Genomic DNA, 23,339 nt, shown 5'->3' on the forward strand with positions numbered 1-23,339 from the left:
TGGTGGAGTTTGCAGGGCAAAACTTGGCTCACAAAAAAAGGGATGGGATGTGGAGCCCTTCCTGAATTTTCTGGTCAAACCCTAAAAGCCACACAAGCAAAAAGCCCTTAAAATCAACTCACTGCAGCAGTGATGAACTGTCCCCATTCTCCCTGGGATTTCTCCTATCATAATAATAGACAGAAAGGCCTGAATTGGGAAGGTGAAGGGACACAAAATACATTTGCTCTCTCTATACAGACATATTTTATTTATTGTACACACCAGGAGCTTGAGCTGTGCTTGTTCAAGGAATCACAGCTTGGAAATTCCCCATTTTTGCCACCTCACTGGCTGTGGGAACACCCTGCTTTTGTAGCTGCTCTTCCCAAATATCATGCCACATAAAAACAATCCACACACTCTAAAATCACAAAGCTGGCTCTTTTCAGAGCTTGGTGTTTAGCTAAGTCATAATAAGGTCACTACTATGGAACACCAATAAAAAGCAGGAGAAATATCAACAGGACAAGGGGAAAATGGCCTCAAGCTGTGCCAGGGGAGATTGAATTGGAGAGTAGGGAAAATTTCCTCACTCAGAGGGTGGTCAGGCACTGGAATTGGTTGTTCAGGTGGAGTCCCCATCCCTGGAGGGATTTAAAAGCTGTAAGGATGTGGCACTTGGCACCATGGGGCAGTGGTGGCCTTGGTTGGACTCCATGATCTTTTCCACCCTTAATCACTCTATTTAAACAAAATCTTCACGTTCCACTCTTATTTCCAGGCTTTTTTCCCCTCTTTTGACAGCTTTCCTTTGCTGTGGGATTCGGACCAGCAGCGGGGTGGTTGGAGGCAGGGAATGTAACCCCTTAGAACCAGGAATGCACACAGGGCTGCACTTATCCCAAGCCATCCTTCAGGGACAGCACAGTGCAAGTGGCTGGAGTGACCAAAACTCCCTCTAAAAGGCCACCAGGGATTAAACAAAAAAGAGCAGACGTAAAATGAGATTAAAAGAAGCACAAAGCTCAAGTGATTTTGAAATGCAGTTCTATAACATGTTAACACTTCCAAGAACCTTGACTTTCTGAACATCCTACAGCAGCAAACACTGTCTCCATCAGTAACGAAGGGGGAAATTCAGATCCTGATCCCAGGGCAGAAACACACACAACACTTGATTCATGTTTTTCAACCCAACCTTTCATTATCCCCTGATTGCATCTCAATTTGAATAGATTGAGCTAAGAAATTAACCTGAAATTATGGCAATAGACCTCGAGTTCTTGGCCATGATTGAGATGACGAGCAGGACTTACTTGTTAAGGATTTTTGCTCTTTTAGCACTCGAAAAATTCTCCAGTTGTAAAGATTCTTGTGTGAGAAAAGCAACAGCCAGGTGGAAGTAGTTGTTCCAGAGCTGAAAGCCCCCAAAATGACAAGAAGAGATTCCATTAATTCTCTGCAATGTTTCTCTACACACCTACAAAACAACTTAGAAGTCTCTGAATTATGCACATAAATATTTAAAGGAGAAAAGAGCAGACACCACAGAGATGGTGTTTCTTGATAAATTCTTAATACATCTCCTCATTGCCTTTATGTTTCCAACAAATGTTTCCCAGCTACAAATCCCAATTCTTTGTGTTCTGATGATTCAAGCAGAATCCCAACCCAAACCCCGCTGTGGTTCTGTGATTCCATGACAAGACACACAAGCCAGGAATGGATCACAACACCTGCTGAGCCTGGAATGGCTTCACTGGGATAACTGGGGTTCACACTGACAAATAAACCCACCAAAACTACGTGTTCAGGGCAGAAATTTATTACATTAATATCATTTATTCCATTAAAACGGGGAGTTTTTTCTTACCTGTAACTCAAAGTTGGCTTGATCAAGGAATTTTTTGTTTAGCATATCTGCATACTGATTAATTGCTCGCAGGAAGACTCTGAAAGATCAAGAGAAAATTACATAATTACACACTCTTCTGGGGTACCTTTGTATATTTGGCATCCCAATTAGACACAAAATCTGAGTCTGTCTGGAAAGTGAAATTTGAGGCTGTAACTTGAAAAGCAGGGTGATCTCACCACTGGTAAGTGTACAGAATTCTATGCAGATGTTCTCCAAATTAATCAAGTAAATTAGCATATGTAGAAACAGAGGGAATGTTTGGGATAAAATCACTTCTCTTTAAAGTATCTTTTCATAATCAAGAGATCATTAAAAATTCAGCTTATTAGCTCTATATATATATTTATTTTAAAGTTACAGTCTTGTATCTAACCCAGACCTGCAACTGGTTGTATTTTAACTTTAGGGTCAAGAAAAACACGTTTTTAAACATATGAGGCAAAAAGATTTCCACTTCTGGCACAATAGAAATGCTGCTGAAGGACAATCTTTAAAACATTGTTCACTGCTCTACTTCCAAGATGCTAATTCAGTACCCACTGTAGTTTATGGAGTTTCTAAAATGCTTCTTAAATTGCAAAAGGAGTTGGCCTGACAAGCTTGAAAGAGAAAACCAAATGGCACAGGAGAAGTAGGGCACTACATATTCATGGTGCTGAAAAATAAATGTATTATTCCTTGGTAGCCTGATCTCCATTTTCAAAACAAACACGAGACTCCCCCTGCAAACTTGAAATTTATGCTGTGCAGCTGCCAGCTAATGCCCAGACAAATGAGCTTCTCTTTGGAGCAGGCTGGGGGAGAGATTTGTGTCTCCTCAGAGTCTCAAAAATGACGAAAACTCCTCCTGACATGTACTGGGTTTGTTTTTTCCCCACCCCAAAACCAATCTTGAAAAAGAAAGTTTGCTACGGCAAATAAAAAAGCTGATTTTCCTCCAGGCTGGCAAAAAAAAAAAAAAAAAAAAAAAAAAAAGCCAGATTTAAAACAAACCAGCTAGAAAGGATTTGTACTATATTTAAGATACTTTTAAGATACTTAACGATCTCTCCTGGAAAAAAAAAAATATTTAGCTGAAGGTTTGGTATCCAAGAGAAATTAAATCTCCAGAAAACACATGGGCAACATGATGGCAAGAGACATTATTTATATTTATTTATTTATTTATTTATTTATGGGCAACATGTTGCCAAGAGATTATTTCTCTATGTATTGATGCATTTATATAAATGGATAAAGGCATCAGGATGCTAAGAGAGGTCATTTATTTATTTATAGATTGAAATAAATTAATAAAGGAAAAAAAATTCGATGCCATTGGGATGTATCTGTAGTGTAAGGTCAGATCATCCCCCTGGCAGAATTATGGAGGAGACAGAAAGGATCCAAATGGGAGAACTAAAATTAAATTTAGAAAGGAAAACACAGAAAAAAAATTAAAACATGAAAGTATACATAAAATATAAGCAACTATACATAAAAATCAAGTACATACATATATGCAGGTGTGTTTTATAATATTCTTCTTTATAACTGAGACGACAGAGGCATCTCTGCTCTTGCACCCAGTGCAGCCAAGGAGGAATTTCAGCACTTCAGCCCACATTCAGCATCTTTGGCAGTGTTTTGGGAAAGCAGTTCATTAGGAGATTTTACAAATGAGCTGAATCCAGCACACAAATTAACACACTGCCCTGCTCGAAAATATGTGTATTTGAGATCTGTGATTCAATTACTGAGCTGCAGCACACACTAAGGTTGAGACCCAAGTTATCTGTGTGATCAGACAACCCGCAGTTTTATCCTCTGCCTTCTCCCTGCTTCGCTTTGTGCTTCTGAAGGCTGATAATACAACGGGCTCTGTAAATCTTCCCCAGAATTTAACATGGTACAGGGGCCATCCAAGGCTGCTTCCCTCATGGAGATAAAAATGCTTCCAACTCAGGCAGGACTGTGCCTACAACTTAATTATGCTGCCTCAAGACATCACTGTAATGTATTCAATCTACTCCATCTAATTAAGCTTTGGCACAATCTCATTACTTTATATACCATTATTTTTCTTTAAATTGTAACTCTCATTCTTCCCTTATATTAATTCCATTGAATACCAACAAAGAACAAATAATACAAATTCTGCTGTATTTGCCACTGGAAAAGGAGCAGAGCACAGAACATGTGTTCAACTGGAGCTGGAATTAAACAACCCCTGGGCATCAGGGGGGTTTAGGAAGCCAGGAATTCCTCCAATTTCCATAAAGGAACATCCAAAGGAGGGATGGAGAGATTTAATGTTAATTTTTGAATTATTCAAATCCCAATTTATTTTTGATTTCATTTGATCAATCCTTCTGTGACTGGACAAAACACTTCCTAACATAGGTCAGTGGAAAAATCCCAGTGACAGTCAGCAGAACATCATCATCCTCATTACTATTATTATTACTATTATTTTTATTATTTTTACTTCTTCTTTTTCTACTACTACTCCCCCTACTACTGCTACTACTATTACTGCTATTATTATTACAGTCTATCTTCATTTGCAAATCGAATGTCATGGCAAACCTCACAGCACTTTTCAAGATATTTTAGCGCCTCCAGTGCCAAGAGCAACAGCAAAATTAAGAAGATTTTTATCCAATGAAGTTAATTTTAAAAAGATAAGATATTATAATATTGGCAATAAGAAGTAGCAAGTTGTAAGATCACTACTCTGAAGAGAGAATTTCAATAGTAAAAAATTGCGCTGGATGAATTCTTGGCTGTAACCTGGGCAATGCTTTGTTATCACCTGGGAAGTTGCTGCAACTCATGAATATAAAAACGGTTCAGGTTTATGCCCAAATAAAAATTGAAAGAGGAAGCAGAAATATTTTATCATTCCAGGTGTTAGTTAAATCCTCCTCCTCCTCCAAAGCAGGTCCTGACAATTTTCAGTAACTTCACTGTCAAAAGTTAGAGAAAATGGAAAATGCAGTGAAAAGTGGCTCTTCAGAGTAAGTGGAATTAACCCAAAAGCAGCAGCTCTGTACTGAAGAAGAAAGAAATTGGCTGCTGGAACAGTCTCAAGGATAAAAGGTGGACATGGACATCACTGGGCCAAGAGACAAATAATCAAAACCCTCGGATGGAGAGCATCCCTTGCAGTGCCAGCCCTTATCTCGCTGTAATTAATAACGAAGATTGGCTCCCAGTTGTGTGTGCATAAAAAGAAGTGCTCTTCTTGAAATTCACTTTCAATGAACAAAAGAATTTATTATCCATGTCAGGATGAGCCACTGAAGTTAAACTTTGAAAAAGGGAGAAGTTCAGAGCCTGGAACCCAACACAATGGGCTCTGCTGCCGTTTAAGACAACAAAACCTAATCCGAATGTATTGGGAAAGATTTGTGAGACAAAAGACTTTATCAACCCAATTAAAAGAAGGAAATTAACATTTCCTATGATGTGATTGGAATAGAAGGAATATGATTACAGAAGGAAGTCACTTCAGGATATGTGGAAGAGAGAAAGGCATAAAAATCTACCAAAGAATGAAATCAACACCCTGGACAGAGGAGGTTTGTGTGTGAGCGCTGGGGATGGGGGGGGTGGGAATGGCTCCAAGGGCATCCACAGATTTCTGTTGTCTCTTCTGTTGTAGTTTGATCCTCTGAGGCAGGGACTGTCCTCTTATTCTGTGTTTAGAGACCTTCCACAGACCAGAATCAGAATCATTTTGCTTGGATGGGACCTGAAAGTTCACCCAGTGCCACCCCTGCCATGGGCAGGGACACCTCCCACTGTCCCAGGCTGCTCCCAGCCCCAATGTCCAGCCTGGCCTTGGGCACTGCCAGGGATCCAGGGGCAGCCCCAGCTGCTCTGGGCACCCTGTGCCAGGGCCTGCCCACCCTCACAGGGAACAATTCCTTCCCAGTTATCCCATCCAGCCCTGCCCTCTGGCACTGGGAAGCCATTTCCCCTTTTTTCCGGTCACTCCAGGCCCTTGTCCCAAATCTCTCTCCAGCCCTCTTGAAACCCCTGAGACAGACCTTAAGGTCTCCCCAAAGCCTTTTCTGTGTCACCAGGATTTCTGGTATTTCATCCCTGTTTATGCATTTCCTGACCAGACACCTGTATCAGCTCTCCGTGACCCAGCAGGAACAGTGAGCTGCCCACCAGCTTTTCAGGGTGACGCAAAAGTACAGCTGAGAGCTCAGGTGAGAGAAGCCAGGGAAAAGGAGATGGAAGAAACCACAGCAGAGGTCAGCATTAGGAAATAAAGGTTATAAAAAGCAGAAATTCTCAAAAAACCAAACCAAAAGCCAGGTTAGCCAGTCTCAGTGTCCTGCTTGGGTACATCCACCTTGCCCTGCCTTAGGCAGGGTTAACTGCTTCCGTAATTTCTCCCCATTCGTGGCTCTCACTCCAGAGTTAATCCATCCAGGAATGTGCTGCTGGTTCAGGAACTACCTTCAATTGCAACTCCTGATTTCTGGGAATGTTTCCTGTTACTGATTATCACCCACTAGGCCCATAGGTGCTTAAGTGGTTTGTGGATGCAGAGATTGCTTCTCCAAACAAATCAAAAATGAATGGTTCGATTCCGGAGTTTTCCAAAAGGTCCTTTATTCTCTCCAAACAACCTCACTGCCTCCAGGAGGCTGGGAACATACATCAAATCCTGACTTCCAGTGGCAATTGTAAATGAAGGAGGGACAGAGGGATTCGATTTATAAATGGAACAGGAGTCATTGCGCCAAACAACTCATTTTTTTTTTAGCTCTTTCTCAGGTTCAGTCGCTTTTTATTGCACCATTCTCCCTCCTAATTAGTCAAGTGCCCTGATTTGCTCATGTTTAAAAAGATTCTGTGCCCCCTTTTCTCTCACTCAGTTTCTCACATGGTGGGAAGCTCCAGGAGCTGAGGAAAGCTGGGTGCAGGATGCTGCAGCACACCTCTCCCAGCAGGTAACATGCATCCAACTGCCTCTGCAGAAACACTGCTCTGGAGAAATCATCTACAGAGAAATATTAAAAAAGTGAAAATATTTTTACAGCCTATGCCATTTGGCACGTTATTTAGTTAGCTCCACTACCCAGGGATTTGGATTTACACTGTGAGTGTTCATGCAAAATATTTCTGACAGGAAAACAAGAAACAATGCAAAATAGGAATGTCCTCCCCACTATTTTTCCTTAAGCAAACATCCAAAAAAAAAAAAAAAAAAAGAAGAAAAAAGAATGAACAAATGACTTCCTTAATGGCAGAATCATTATCTCAACAAGAATACACAGATACATCTTAAAATAATTTTGGTTTAGATGATAATTTGATAAAAGAGAGGGAATTTGGAGTGAGGTTCTAAAAGGCACTGTTATGATGTCATTTCAGTTAATTTAGATGGAAGGATAATGAGTGCTTTATTCCAGCTCATCACATCCTGCCCATCACCATGCTCTCCATGCCTGAGCTCCTGCTTCTCTGGGAGACAAATTCCATGTGCTCAGATGAGACAGACTCCTCTTACCGTGTCAGGCCATGTGGGAAACAACAGCCCCAGACCTGGAAATCCCAGTGCAGATCCCAAACCCGAGCAAACGCTCAGGGAGGCACGAACAGCACAGCAGAGGCTCCTCTGAACAGCCCTCACCTCAAACACCTCCACTGCCTCTGCAACACCTCCTTCTTGCAAAGCAAGGTTTTAAACAGCTTTTTTCTTAATTAGGAATTAAAAAAAGAAATTTTCCCTGGTATTCAACCTGAGCCTGCCCTGGCCCAGCCTGAGGCCGTTCCCTCTCTCCTGTCCCTGTTCCCTGCCAGCAGAGCCCGACCCCCCCGGCTGCCCCCTCCTGTCAGGGACTTGTGCAGAGCCACAAGGTCCCCCTGGAGCCTCCTTTGCTCCAGCCTCAGCCCCTTTCCCAGCTCCCTCAGGAACTCTCCAGCCCCTTCCCAGCTCCATTCCCTTCCCTGGACACGCTCCAGCCCCTCCATGTCTGTCTTGTTGAGAAGGATCCAAAACTGCCTCCAGAATTTGAGGTGCCTCACCAGTGTCTCACCATAAAAGAAACTCAAAGTTATTTAATGACTCAGCCTGAAGGTATCTTTGCATCTCTCCTATTTTTCTGCTTTCCCAAACTTTCTTTCTTTTCTTTTCCTCTTCAGCTGCCTTTGCACCTCCAGGCCGGCCAGCTGCCCACCACCAACGATGGTTTCCAAAATTAATTTCATTTAACACATCTTTATATTTACACATCCCTGCCCAGCCCATTTCTTTCTCTTAAAAAACATTTTTTAAGTGTTTAAAAGAGTCCTTGCAACATCCTCTAATTCAGCAGGATAAGAGCAGTCAAAACTTAAAAAAAAGAAAAAAACCGAAACTAAGTCCTTGATCATTCGCCGTCTTTTGAATTACAATTCCTGGACTGAGGATGATAATAGCAGAGAGTAATCCCAAAGAAGACTTGCTACTAAATACCCACATTAGCATAATCTCCTCATAATGCCTGCTCCACACCAGCACAGGTGCTCCACGTCACTTCATTAACCTATTTTCTAACAAATATTTCAGCCCTGGCTTTAGCACATTATCTCTAATCACTGATAGCTCTCCCCTCATTTGTATTCCGGGCCCTGCGTCCTCTAAAACAAAGGGGACAGATGAATGAAAAATAACTGAGTTACAAAACTGAAGGACAAACTTGTGGGCTGACTACCAACGCCCAGGGCCCTGCAAGAGGTACAGTGGGTTGTTTTTCCAAGGTGCCTCTGGAGCAGCTGCTCAGGGCTGTGTCCAGGTGGGCTTTGAGTCTCTCCAAGGATTGGATCTGACTGTTCTCGCTCTCCTCCTCCTTTCTTGACTACGTGTCTGAGGTCTCAGCTGTGGTTTTTGGATGACTTGGAGTGCAGGAGAGAAGAAGCTTTAGCCTTCTATCCTCTTTCCCAAAGCAAATTTGCCTCCTGGTATTTTATCTAAGATGTAACTCCATGGATAGAACTGTCTGTACTCCATTTTAGCACTGGAGAATTTTATGGCAGAGTAATAAAAGCTTGGAAATTGCATTTTCTAATGGAAATGCTAGCAGACAATTTCATTTAGAAGTTTTTAGCTAACGCTACAATGCTGGCAAAGCAGCATCTCTTGCAAGTGGACAGCGTTACTATTCCTCTACTCAGAAGTTAATATTCCAAAGAAAGCAGATTTGCTGAATTCCAGAAGACTTTCTATTGTGGCAGTTGGCAAAAACTCACAGCAGAGCTGGTAATTTCAAACAAATGTAATTTGTTGTAGTGCTGCTGGAAGGGATCTCTGCCATCAGGTGAGTTATTAAACAAGCATTTCATTGTAGTGCAATGCTGCATAAAACGCAGAAAGCCTTTGCTGGGAACACCAATCATCACCTTCCCCTCTGGAAACATCAGAATCCCAGACTGCTTTGGGTGGGAAGGGACCTCAAAGAACACCTTGTTCCAATCCCCCTGCCAGGGACACCTCCCACTGTGCCAGGCTGCTCCCAGCCCCAATGTCCAGCCTGGCCTTGGGCACTGCCAGGGATCCAGGGGCAGCCCCAGCTGCTCTGTGCCAGAGCCTCTCCACCCAACTTGTCACCTCAGTTCTTGCTTTGACTTTATTTTACATGGGAATTCAACCACTTTTTGCAGTGGTAAAAACCAAGAAAGCAGAAGATGTTTTTTCACTGTTGCACTGCTTTTCACACAAACATTCAGTCCAGAAAGAGAAATAATTCCAAGAGAAGTAATTCATGGAAAGGTTGGGAAAGGACATCACAGGGAAATTATCCTGCAAAGTGTGGAAGTTCTGGCTGAACTTGGCAAAATGTTTTCAGATACTTGACAGTGCCTCACGGTTTGCAGCAGGGGAACCTCCCTTGCTCAGTGCTGACAGCACTGTCCTCTGCTCCTTCCCCATTTCCATGGATACTGGAGGTGATTAAGGCCACTTTAGCTACTTATGGATAAATCAATAGAATTGATCTGCTGCATTTCAAATTATTTGGCATTCTCATCCATCTTGCCATCAACTGGGAAGACAACTGCACCTGGCTAAACAAACATCATGATGTTGCTTGGAGAAGAATCTCCCATTTTTTTCCAGCGGGTATTTAATTTATCAAATTCCACCAGAGAATAGTAATGAGGAAAAAGAAAGCAATCTGCAAATGGTGTCCAAAGGCTGTGTTATCACCTCTTCACTGCTGGGGTCACCAATCAGGTCTGTTCAGAAATTCCATTTGCTGGAGTTTCCCCCAAAACGTGAAGCTCATTCTGATGGCAGAAACTTTCCATGGGAGCTGAATTATCCCTACGCCTTACCACCACTTTCATTTTCTAACACGAGCAATCACAAGCACAGAGACACTGCCCAGGAGAGCTGAGCCTTCACAAAACTGGGATCCATCTCCCAGCAGACACATGCAAGAAGAGACTCCCTGGCAAGAGGTTAAAATGTGATTTCTTGTAAGAGATGAGCGGGATAAACGGCAGCAGCTGCTCTGCTCGGCTGTGCCACGGCTGCTTATGCGGCTGACAGCTTTGTGAAGGGAACGCTAATGCTGGCAATGTAAAAAAAAGTCTTGCTGGAGCTTTAGGTAAGCCTCTGTTTGATCCAAAGGGTGGCTCTCAGATATTAAAGTGACACAAAACGTTTTAGGGAGGCAGTGGGGTGTGTGAAGGAGGGAGCCAAGCGAGACGGGAGCAGCGCTCGCCTCCTGTGCCGCTCCTGCCCGCCACACTCTGCTATTAACCTACGCACAAGATCCCTGCTTTGCTCTTCTTCCCAGTTCTCCCTCAGCATCCCGCCTGATCCTTGCAGCAGTGAGACAGGAGTGGAATAAATGCTTCACCAGGATGCTTCAATACCTGGCAGTAATAGGAATCCTGCCAGTAACAGGAATCCCCCAGCACGATGGGAGCTCAGCCCCTCCGTGGTTCTGAGCAGGACTTCTGGCTCGTGTGGGAAGGGTTAAATCATCCTACACACTGAAACAGTCCCAGATGATCCAGCACAAAAATCAGCCTTGCAGGGCAGATAATACCATTGATAACGTGGGGTTTTCCTGTTCTAGGGGGACTGCAGGGCAGCAAAGGGACATTCCCAACCCCACAAGCAGATGCATTTGCAGCCTTTAGGCAGGGATCACACCAAGGTGTGGGGGGCTGCACTGCAGCCTCTGGGTGGGCTCAAGGCCAGGGAGGATTCGGTGCTGGCTTGGACATGCCAATCCTTCCTGGAATTTTACAGCTGGGGATTAGTTTGTGCCTGGTGAAATCAAAGCCTAAGAGGCAAACACAGTCAGGGTCACAAAAACACAGCCAAGTGTGTCATTGGGACAAAGGCCTGGATAAAAAGTGGTGTATATTAAACGAGTCATGAAATAGAATTGTGGGTGTAAATCCTTCCCTGGGAGGGTGGGCAGGCCCTGGCACAGGGTGCCCAGAGCAGCTGGGGCTGCCCCTGGATCCCTGGCAGTGCCCAAGGCCAGGTTGGACAGGGCTTGGAGCAGCCTGGGACAGTGGGAGGCGTCCCTGCCCATGGCAGAGGATGGGATGAGATGGGCTTTAAAGTCCCTCCCAACCCAAACCATTCTGGGATTCTATGAAATCAGGTTCTCTGGAATTTCTTTTATGCAATACTTAAATTTCACTCCCTCTGCTAATCCCAAGAAAGCTCTTTAAGCTACTAAATTATGCTGAATGGATAAATGACTTTTAAAACTACAGGAAATTCTCTGGCTTTTGAAATCCAAACAGTGCTGCAGCACAAGACTAAAATTTGATTTCTGACAGGTGAGTTTGAGACAGTGCAATAACCTCCAGGTACAGCTGCCCTTGGGTGAATCCTCACCTTCCCAAGGCAGAGCCATGAAAAAGTTTGCTTTAATGTGGACTCAGCAATAAGTGAATTTCCAAAACTATGGAAGGTCTATTTGCTTGGAATTTGGGAATTACCCTTGCGTGGGAAGTTCCTGACTCCAGCAACATTGCTGGACACCAGCACACTGGAGCACCATCAACCCCACAGCGCACACGGGGTGATGCAGTGCCAGGGAAGTTAATTCCAGCATGGGAATGGATTCCTGAGCCTCACAAGGACAGGACAACCAGGCAGTCCCTTCACACAAATCAATGCCCCTGGCCTGGTTCTCCCTCACTGGGGCAAAGTGGAGTTGGGCACAAGGCCCAAATAATATTTCTGCACCATTTCTACTCCTTTTATGTTCTCCCCTGGCCTGAATTACACAGTTTGGCTCTCTCTAGATGGACCATTTATAATGCCAGTGGCACTGAAAGCCAGCAGCTTCTCTGGGAGTAGACTGCAATTATTTGATAGGCTCATAGAAGCAAAAAGAACTTAACTGGGGAAAAATTCAGATTAGTTCCGACAGGAGATTTTCTCACCCAGAAAACACAACCAAACCAAACATTCACAATGATTTTTTCACCCAGTGCTTGTGTACGGAGTAACACCTAAAGCCACCGTCATTTTACAGGATTATATTACAGAGTCCCAGAATGGTTTGGGTCAGAAGGGACCATGAAGAGCATCCCATTCCATGGGCAGGGACATCTTCCATAGCCCAGGCTGCTCCAAGCTCACCATTCCAGGATGTCTGTGCCACGGATTCTCCCTAAACCCACACACAATTCCTTCATCCTTGGCTTGAGTGAGGTTTGAGCAACAACATCCACGTGAGACAGGCAGCACTGCCTGGTCACTGAAAATTCAGTGTATCAGGAAAGCAGGGACTTACAAAGCTGGGAATGAGCTGAGCAGGGTGCAGGGACTAACACCGGGATGCAGAGGGATGCTGGCATCCAGTGACTCATGAAGGGCAAGGAAAAATCTGCTTTTCCAATGGATATTGATGCTTGTGCAGAGCAGATTTGCCAGAATTTTCAGCTCTATCTGCAGCAGATATTATGGAAAGCTTGGCACCAGCCAGAAGTGATCTAGGCCAGCACTGATCAGTGGGATCAAAGGTTTATGTAAGGTAAAAAGCACCAACTCCTGGAGTTTTTCCAGAGGAACTAAAAGCAGAATGGCACACACAGGTCGTCCAGATTTTAAGTAATTCCATCTTTAACATCAGCAATACCCAAACATCGATCCCTGAAAACTGATCCCAAAGGACACTGAAAGTGGCAGCACAAAACCTGGGATAGAATTTACAGTGTTACAATCCAAAGTTCTAGTGTTACATGAGCCACACAAAAGCCTTCAAAAAGCTTGTATTTTTCATCACACCCAGAGGCCAAAGAGGTTTGAGAATCACTGCTGAGGAATTAGCGATTGATAAATTTGGGAATTAGCTTTTTCTTCCTGCTTTTCAGTTGAAAACAGTATTTTAAAAGAAAACATGCAATGAGTGTTTCACAAATTATAGCATAATATTTCATTTTTATACTTTTTTTCCCCAGAAGTGCCATCTGAGATATTTTTTCTCCATATTTTAAGAACTTTTTCCTTTTCTCTCACTTTTTTGGAATTAACAGCCTCTCCCCCTTGCTGTTTAGGTTGAGTCATTTAACTTTTACTGGGGAAAACAGTGAAAGGTTTTTTATTATCCTTTCTTTTATTATATCTATAACTACCTTAATATTAATTTTGCGGTATTAAAATTGGGAAATTCTCACTTTATTAATATTTAAGTTAGATGCTTCTTTTACCCCCACACACAGCATTTAATGGTGCAAATGGGCCTCAAAAATTGTGATTTAGTCCAAGACACGGAGAATTAGATGATGACACCACTCCAGTGCTGTTCCTATAATAGGGAGTAAGTTCATTTAGGTGACATTCACAACAAAATATTTCATATTTTAATATACAATATTTTTATTCCCAAGGCATCATCAAATCTTTAAGAGCCAAATATCACTAAAAAGGGAGAAACAGAGACTTGTGCAGAGCCCTCCTGCGATTGAACTCTTCAAGTGTTGACATTTTCATCAGAAATTCCCTGATTTTCTTTAGGGAAGTTCCCAGATGGGGCCACAAGCACTGCTCAGAGCCTCTCACCTCTCATGGAATGAGCAAACAGAACTAATCTGCTTTCCATCAACCATTCAGGCCACAAGCCCTCATTAAAAATACTCCCATTAAAAACCCGACGTTACAGCCCAGCTACAAATAACTGTGATTTTCTCTGTGTCACCCTGGGATAATTCACTTGTAAAGAAACACAAAGACAGAATTAAAACCAGCTCGTGGTCCAAATTAACCTTCCATGTATTATTTCTGCAAGACACCACCTTAATTGCAATTATGCATTCAGGGACCAACACGACACTTTGTTCTTAATTTGTACACAGTAAAACAAATGGGTTTTAAATGAATCAAAAAAGTAAATATTAGTCTGTGACAAATCTTAATTACGGGGTGGTCACAGCTGTTTAAATTGACTCCTGCTAGGGAATTTCAGCTCACGGCAAACACAGATTTTTTTGGGAAGTTGCTTTGGACGGGGGGGTCACTTGGTTTCTTTAAAACACATTTACAGGGACAGGTTTGGCAATCACAACAACATTTGAGCACCTTGCTTTGCCTAAATTAATGACAACAGCAGCAGGGACAGCACTTGGCTAATGGAGGTGGCACCTGGGGACATGGGGCAGTGGTGGCCTTGGCAGTGCTGGGGGAATTGGACTCGATGGTCTTGGAGAGCTTTTCCAACCTAAACAATTCCATGATTCTGTAAAAAATCTCTGACTTACTCCTCCTGCTCCAGCCCTGCACAGAGCCAGGGAAATGCAGCAAAAATGAGTAAAAATCATGGAATGAAGGAAGGCTGGGAAAGCCCTCAAGATCATGGATCCCAGCCCTGCCAAGGCCACCACTGCCCCATGTCCGCAAGGGCCACATCCACACGTTTATTGAGCCTTTCCAGGGATGGGGACTCCAACATCGCCCTGGGCAGCTGTGCCAGGGCTGGACAAACCTTTTCCATGCAGGAATTTTCCCCAATATCCACCCTGAGCCTGCCCTGGCCCAGCCTGAGGCCATTCCCTCTCCTCCTGTCCCTGTTCCCTGCCAGCAGAGCCCGACCCCCCCGGCTGCCCCCTCCTGTCAGGGACTTGTGCAGAGCCACAAGGACCCCCCTGAGCCTCCTTTGCTCCAGCCTGAGCCCCTTTCCCAGCTCCCTCAGCCGCTCCTGGGGCTCCAGCCCCTTCCCAGCTCCGTTCCCTTCCCTGGCCACGCTCCAGCCCCTCAGAGTCCCTCTTGCAGTGGGTGTGGGATGCCCCAGCAGGAGAGGGCAGAGGTCTGGCAGAGCTGGAACTCGCAGGGTGTTGAATGTCTTTGAGACAGAAACGTTTTGTGCTGACCCCATTTTGTACATCAGAAGATGCCACTGAGCAGCCAGCGACCTCCCATGTTAAAAGCTCTGCCTTTATCTCATGCAAGGCCAATTTTTGATTTTCCTACTCAAAAAAGGCAATGTGCCACCAGGTGAAACCTGTAAATAACAAATCCAAGCACAATTGGTGTTAATCCTTGAGCAGGAAAATGCTGCTATGATGATGTACAAACAAAATACAGGGTGTGAGTGTTTTATCTCCTGTTTGGTTTTAGAGAATAAATAAAACTTCGTTCATTCAACTGGAACTGCAAAGGTAATTTCACTGCTGCCTCTGACAACAACTGAAACTTCATCTTCTCCTTTAAGAAGTCTCAGCAGCCACAGGAGTGGGATCGATCAGGGTGAGAAGCAAAGCTGTGCTTCCCTTCCTCCTCTCCAGCTGAATCCAATATTTTCTCCTTTTATGTGCAGGGCAGTCAGTAGACACATCACTGCCCGGAGAGGGTTATCTGACTCAGCAGCAGGAGGGCAAGACAAACACATGGGAAACTCCTCATCCCAGGGGAATATCATCCAAAACCTGGTGGGCCTGGGCTGACAAATCCCATGTGCAAGGACTCTGCTGATCATAAAACTGTGGAATTCCAGAACAGTCTGGTTTGGAAGGGACTTTAAAGATTTCTCATTCCACCCCCCACCACAGGCAGGGACACCTCCCACTGTCCCAGGCTGCTCCCAGCCCCAATGTCCAGCCTGGCCTTGGGCACTGCCAGGGATCCAGGGGCAGCCCCAGCTGCTCTGGGCACCCTGTGCCAGGGCCTGCCCACCCTCCCAGGGAACAATTCCTGCCCAATATCCCATCCAGCCCTGCCCTCTGGCACTGGGAAGCCATTCCCTGGGTCCTGTCCCTCCATCCCTTGTTCCAAGCCCCTCTCCAGCTCTCCTGGAGCCCCTTTAGGGTCCAGAATTGGCTCTAAGGTCTCCTTGGAGCCTTCTCCTCTCCAGGCTGATCACTGGTCCTCCCTGGTCCCCATCTTTCTGCTGGAGGTTATCACTTCCCAAACATTGCTGCTAAAAAGCACCTTGTGCAAACACACCCCCACCAGATTCTTCCCCCAGGGAAAAAGAGCTGGGATGGGTTTGTGCGACTTAAACCAACCGAGGTAACCCCGCTGATTTTGGCCAGTGGATCTGGTGAACCCCTTTGCTGTGAGCTCCAGCAGCTCTGAACCTTCCTAAAGCCTTGTTCAGCTTTAAACTTGGAAAAAGAAGAGCCCTTGGAACAATAAGGCCTTTGGAGTGCGGGTTAGAGACCCAAGGATAGCAAAGCCAGGCTCATTTAAACCTTCTGCAGAACTGGTGTTGCTCCTAATTGGGATGGATGTGCTTTGCCATACAAGAGCTGGGTAAGGACTGTGTTGTTAAAACACAGGTTTATGGGACCCATCCTATAAAATGATGGATCAGGAACGTGTCTTGCATTATCAAATTACCCCAAGAATTGGAATGTTTCGCATGCAAAGCTTCAGTGCTAATAACACTGTGCCAAATTAGCGGGAATGAATAGATGCTGAGTAAATAATCCCATTTTGTTGTTAGTTCCTAATGGATCTGTTGTAGGAAACAACCTCTCTATCTGTTCACATCAGGATAATTTGATAACCCATCTGTATTAGTTAAACTGCAGATTCTGTAAACACCGAGGCCAAGTGATTTGTAACAGGAGCAGGATGTAGGAACCACTCTCAAGTGTTTTTTAAATTGCTTTGCTCGCAGCTACAGAGTTTGCCAGAAAGAATGATCCCTCATTGTGAAATTTCCCAGCCTCAGGAGTGGTCCTGGAGCAGCTGAGGAAGGGACAGGCTGATGATTTAAGACTATTTAATGCCCCACTTGTTGTGGAACAGAGAGCTGGAGACCTTCCTGCTCTAGCAGAACACAGCACTGCAGTTCCTTAATGCCCGAAACCGGGAAACTGATTTATCACCTATTAGGTCTTATTAGATCCCATTCAGTAGGAAAAATGAACTGCTGGAGCTGGATGGCAGAAAATTAATTTGAAATAACTGTTATAGACTCGAGCTTCTTCACCTCTTCAAGTCTCTGTGGCTGGGGTTTTCCAGGTTGGATGTGGGTTCTTGCAGAGAGGCACACTGTGATCATTTTACACGTTTAGAGTTCAGATTTAAAAACCCAACATAGACAGTGCCCTCCTTGAATATCACCTTCATGGAGGGGGCAGGGGAAGGGCAGCTCTCCAGCTGTGCCAGGGTATGGGATCCACTGGGGAGGGCACTCAAGAGAAGGGGTCTATTTCTTCCAAAAGCACTTCTTCCCCAGGAAAAGCCGTGAGAAGCCTTTGCAGAGCTTGTCCCAGAGTTTCAGATTTTTTTGAAATCTATTGTCTAAACCTGGAAGAATGGCTTCCCAGTGCCAGAGGGCAGGGCTGGATGGGATACTGGGAAGGAATTGTTCCCTGGGAGGGTGGGCAGGCCCTGGCACAGGGTGCCCAGAGCAGCTGGGGCTGCCCCTGGATCCCTGGCAGTGCCCAAGGCCAGGCTGGACATTGGGGCTGGGAGCAGCCTGGGACAGTGGGAGGTGTCCCTGCCCATGGCAGGGGTGGGATGGGATGAGATCCCTTCCAACCCAAAGCATTCTTTGACAATTCCATGACCATCAAGGTTAAACTCCCCAAAAGTACATAACCCTATGGGTTCTTTGGGGTGAATATCTGCCCACACCTTGCTGACCCTAAAAAACTCAGTATTACATTAATTTTGCATAAAATTTTGAGTAATTCTTCAGCTTTTGCACCCAAGATGTGAACTGTGCTGTCTCAGCAGAGCTATGGGTTAATATTCCCAGGGAAAATGCACAAGTTCTCAAAACGGAGCTGAACATTTCATGTGAAAATAATCTATGAGCTGACTTCTATTGTTCACTGCTGGTTGTTCACTGCATGGGCACAGGCAAATTACTTAATTCCTCCATGAATCAACTCGAACATCTGTAAGGTCAACATAATGCAGATGATCTTCCCCAGCTGCTCCAAGATTCTTCCAAAAATAATTCAAATTAATATTATTGTTGTTACATAAAACTGTCAGTACAAATCTTTCTTTATGGCAAACAAAGCATCTTTGACAATGGCCCTTTAGCAAAGAAGAGCTGAACAAGTTGGCGAAGTTTAATTTTCCCACAATGCCCAATTGCTTAAGTAACAAATCCAGCGTGTGATTTTTCAGTATAAAATGCAGGAATAAAATTATATATATTTATATATTCTTGCCCATAAGATCATATTGGGCCCATCTGCCATTGATATTTGTGTTGTAATTACCTCAAAAAATATTATAAGTTAACTGAATTCAAGCCAAAAGTACCTTTAAATTGTGTTCAAGCCAGAAGTACCTTTAAATCAAATACCCAGTTAAGTAAGTGGACTGTGAATGGAAGATCAAATTTATGTGTGACTTTTAACACCACATAAAAATTAAAAAAAATCTTTTAGCATGATAAGCGAGGTGCCATAATAAAATGCTCTTGAAAAAAGGTCATTTGCATGTTATAGATTAAAATTTATAGAAAATAGAAAACCACATGCTGAATTCCTGATAAAGAAATCACTGATTTTCTTGAACCTTATATTGGCATGAAATTTAGATGAACATCAGGCTGGAGTTCACACCAAGCTCACTCGCAGCTCTCTGCCACAGCCTCACAATCAGTTCAAAGACTGAAGGAAAATTGAGATGTAAATTAAAAGAGTCAAAACTGCAGCCTGACTAATCCCAGAATCATGGAATCATAATTGATACGGTTGGAGAAAGCCTCTGAGATCACCAAGCCCGACCATCAACCAGCTCCACCACCATGGTCACCACTGCCCACGTCCCCAGGTGCCACATCCACAGGGCTTTGAAATCCCTCCAGGGATGGGGACTCACCCCTGCCCTCAACACCTTACTCCAGTGTTTGACAACTCCTTCTGTAACTACATTTTCCCAAGTCTCCAACCTGACCCTCCCCAGGCACAGCTCGAGGCCATTTCCTCTTGTCCTGTTGCTGTTCCCTGGGAACAGAGCCCGACCCCAACCCTGGCTGCCCCCTCCTGTCAGGGAGTTTTAAAGACCAATAAATTCTTCCCTAAGCCTCAATAGTATCAGGAAATATCTTGCTGGTGTTTATTTTCACATCGCTTGCAGGTACCAGAATCTCCTGCTCTGTTCACATCACTGCTCTCCTGTGCTCCAGGATGGGCAGTGACCCCATTCCTGGTAAGGAAACCCCTCTGATCTCCTGGGTGAGCCCTCAAATTGAGCTACAAACCCTTTTCCCAATATCTGCCACGGCACATCCCCTTGCAGCAGCCCCTGGGCCCAAAGGCAACGTCTGTCTGGACAATTTATGCCCATTTTTTGGAAGCCTGTGTCTGTCAGAGCCTGCAGCACATCCCAAAACGAGCTGCATCACATTTCAAATGTTGGCTGCTTTCTTGACGTCGCCATGACTTTACTGCTGGCATCCCTCCTGACACCTGGAGTATAAATTCTCCAGGTTTGTGCCTTAAAACACCTGAATTCTGACATTAAATCTGTCCTTTTCTTACCTTTGCTATAATTCAGCCTCCAAAATAGACCGAGGTACTCAAAAAAATGGGTTCAAATTTAAAACCTTCACAAATCAAGTCCTTCTTAACCCAGTGAATTTGCATGGCAGAATCTGCTTCCCTGAGTAGTTTTCCTGCATTTCTATCAGATTCCTTGCCAGTCTTCAAGCAAAGTTCCTGAACACTGGCTACAGACATAAATCCTTGCAGGGATGAGCAGGTTTTACAACTTGTTGCTTCTTTTTCCTTTTTAAACTTTTTCGGCAGAACTTTGTGCTACTTTTTAGATTTCTTTCCCATCAATACTACTCACCAAAATCTCACTACAACAAAACAGAAGTATTTACACTGAGTTATTGATGAAAGAGAAAAAAGCATGAAATTATTCCCTTGCACCCTCCTACTTCTGTATTTGCGAAATAAATTTAAAATAGGATAAAAACAACTTGTGCAGGAATGTTTACAGCTTTAAAAAATAAAGCAGGAATTAATAGGTCAACCAATTAAATCAGGCACGGTGTTTTTATCCTGCTGGATGTGACAGAGTTTTACTCTGATCCATCAGGTGCACACGAGGGTCAGTGCCATAGAAACAGAATCCAAGGAGTGGTGGGAAGGAATTGTTCCCTGGGAGGGTGGTGAAGAGCTGGGATGGAATTCCCAGAGCAGCTGGGGCTGCCCCTGGATCCCTGGCAGTGCCGAAGGCCAGGCTGGATGGGGCTTGGAGCAGCCTGGGACAGTGGAAAGTGTGCCTGCCATGGCAGGGGGTGGAATGGGATGAGCTTTGAGGTCTTTTCCAACGCAAATCATTCCATGATTCTTTGAGTCCATGGCAAGGCAGGCAGCAGAGCTCTCCCATCCCATCCCATCCTATCCCATCCCATCCCATCCCATCCCAATCCCATCCTTTGCTGGGATGTCTATCACAGAGCAAGGAAAAACTACATTATTCCCCCTCCAACGATCCGTGGAGTCGGACATTGTGCACAAATTCCATTTGCTCTTTTCAAAACCTGGGCTTTAATTTCCTCTTTCCTTTTACTCTCTGAGCTGCCTTGACTGGATATAAATAACCAAAGTGCAGGCTCCAGGTGTTTCTGCCCTGGATCAATGGGAATGAGCTGCACTTTGTGTCCCTCCTGTCTCCCTGTGCTCTGCTCCGGGGCAGCTCAGCGGCCTCGGCATCTCCCCCATCCTGACAACACTCCTGGAGCCAGGGAATTTATGATTCGGGGATAGAAGGGAATGTTTCATGTTTTGTGAGCTGACAGTGGACAAAGCAACTGCTTAGTGCAGTCAAGGAGAGCTCAAGGACACAACATTCACCTGGAAACCCAGAGCCAGTGCTGCTAAGTGAATGGCAAAATACCCCAGCCAGGAAAAAAAGTCATTTTCATAAACATGACATCTGAATTATCCTATTGTTTGCAGATCAAAAGATTTACATGATGGGGTAACAACACCTCATAAATTTAGGTGTGAAATTTAAGTCTGTATAACGAACACATAGAGATTAATCTAAGAAAAATTAAGCACAAAGGGGAAGAAAGGGATGATCAAGATTTAATTCTTGATATTTACTTCTGATTTTGTATGTTATAAAATTAATAAAAGATTAGGATTATTGTTGGATCACAGCTTGAATGGGATGTTGAACAACCTGGGATAGTGGAAGGTGCCCCTGCCCATGGCACAGGGTAGAATGAGATGGGATTTAAGGTCCTTCCAACCCAAACCATCCTGGGATTCTGTGATTCAGTTTGCTCATGCACTCAACAGCCAAAAAACAGCCCTCTGAGAGTAAATAAATATATACATAAATCAAACCACAAGCAATTAATCAATATCTAGAGGGGGAAAAACAACAAAGAAAAAATAAACCAGAAAAAACCACCCCAAAAAACGCCAAACAAACAAACAAAAAGTCCAACAGAAGTCAAATTATTCCCAGTGACATTTGAAGAATTAGTGCAGGGAAAGTAAGATCCACACAGTGATCAAATCAATAAGACTTTTAAATGGCTATCACAGTGTTCCAGTGGACAAACAGTGACCAGCACTAGAAAACCTTTTAGTCTGCTGTTGGTGCATCCTAAGTGCATCCTCCACCCTGAATTTCCTAACTGAAGCCCCAAACTTAGTGATACAAAACCAGGCAGTAACACAAGATGAAACCTTTCCATGGTGATTTTCTCTCGAAGCATAAAGAAACCAAACCACGTAAACCTCCTTTTTTTTTTTTTAATTTTAAGAAAGGCTTTTTCAGGATTGTTCCTCTGCAGCCTAAAGCTCCTGACAGAACCTGCAGCATTCCCAAATCCAGCCCTGGCTCTGTAAGATGCATTGCAGTACTTACATCCCAAATAGGCTTATTCACTGCATGGAGAGAATTCATTTATTATTCAAGAGCACTGGGGAGAAGGCAAAAACCCCTAAAACCCTAAAGCAGACTGGTTCAGTCTCACTGCAATTTAATTTCTTAACACAGCTGGAAATGAGTTGATGGTAACTCTTTGAGAACATGGATAGGACAAGATAGGACGAGAGGAAATGGCCTCTGCACCAGCAGAGTTAGGTTGGATACTGGGAAAATTCCTTCCCTGGAAGGATTGTCCAGCCCTGGCACAGCTGCCCAGGGAAAAGATGGAGTCCCCATTCCTGGAGGGACTTAAGAGCCGTGTGGATGTGGCACTTGGGGACATGGAGCGGTGGTGGCCTTGGCAGGGCTGGGGAAACTGGACTTGATGGTCTTGGAGGGCTTTTCCAACCTAACCTGGAAGTTTCTAGTTCTAGGATTCTATGGATTCACCCTTCCTGACCATGCTCAACTGCCACGTTTACAGCCCCATTAACATCTCCCACAGCTCCGATGGAGAAAAGAGAACCTTCAGCTTTTCCTAAGAATCAGAGAATCACAGAATCCTACTTCAGTTGCTCCAAGCCCCAAAGTCCAACCTGGCTTTGGATGCTGCCAGGGATCCAGGGGCAGCCCCAGCTGCTCTGGGCACCCTGTGCCAGGGCCTGCCCACCCTCCCAGGGAACAATTCCTTCCCAATACCCCACCCAACACTGCCCTCCTACAGCTTAAGGCCATTCCCCCCCATCCTGTCCTATTCCTTAATCCAACAAATCTCTTCTATTGCACAAGAACCTGTCCTTGGCACCCACCAATTTTAACAGCATTTATTTGCTATTTAACATATCTATCCACAAAATACAATCCAGCCCTTCCAGATTTTCAACTGAATGAGCTGAAAAACTTGGAAAAAGCTCACGTGCCAGTAAAGCTTGTCTCATCCATAGCTGCCCATCTGAGGTTAATTGCGGTGCATCATTATCTCACTCCACGTGCTTTCTGTGAGACGTCTCTGACAGACTGAACTGAGTTTTTTCAGATCTGGAGAATTATTTCCATGATCAATGAGTCTTGGAGCTGTTCTGCTCATCCCACACCCACATCTCTGCCCAAAACCCACTCCAGGGTGTCTTCAAACAACCCCTTTCTATTTATCAGCTCTAACAAACCTCT

The 23,339-nt window shown here is 44.3% G+C and overlaps 1 protein-coding gene across 2 annotated transcripts in view; it reads right to left on the reverse strand.

The window, feature by feature from the left end:
• Positions 1 to 23,339, reverse strand: part of DOCK1 (dedicator of cytokinesis 1) — a 264,405-nt gene that overhangs the window by 72,008 nt on the left and 169,058 nt on the right. For both annotated transcript variants that reach the window (XM_010408449.4, XM_010408448.4), the window contains exons 30-31: positions 1,856 to 1,934; positions 1,299 to 1,399 (exon numbers count right to left, since the gene is read on the reverse strand). In XM_010408449.4, coding sequence (XP_010406751.3) covers positions 1,299 to 1,399; positions 1,856 to 1,934 — 180 coding nt within the window. The remainder of the gene's footprint in view (positions 1 to 1,298; positions 1,400 to 1,855; positions 1,935 to 23,339) is intronic.

Source organism: Corvus cornix, chromosome 6 (assembly GCF_000738735.6).
Source record: "Corvus cornix cornix isolate S_Up_H32 chromosome 6, ASM73873v5, whole genome shotgun sequence".
NCBI lineage: Eukaryota > Metazoa > Chordata > Aves > Passeriformes > Corvidae > Corvus > Corvus cornix.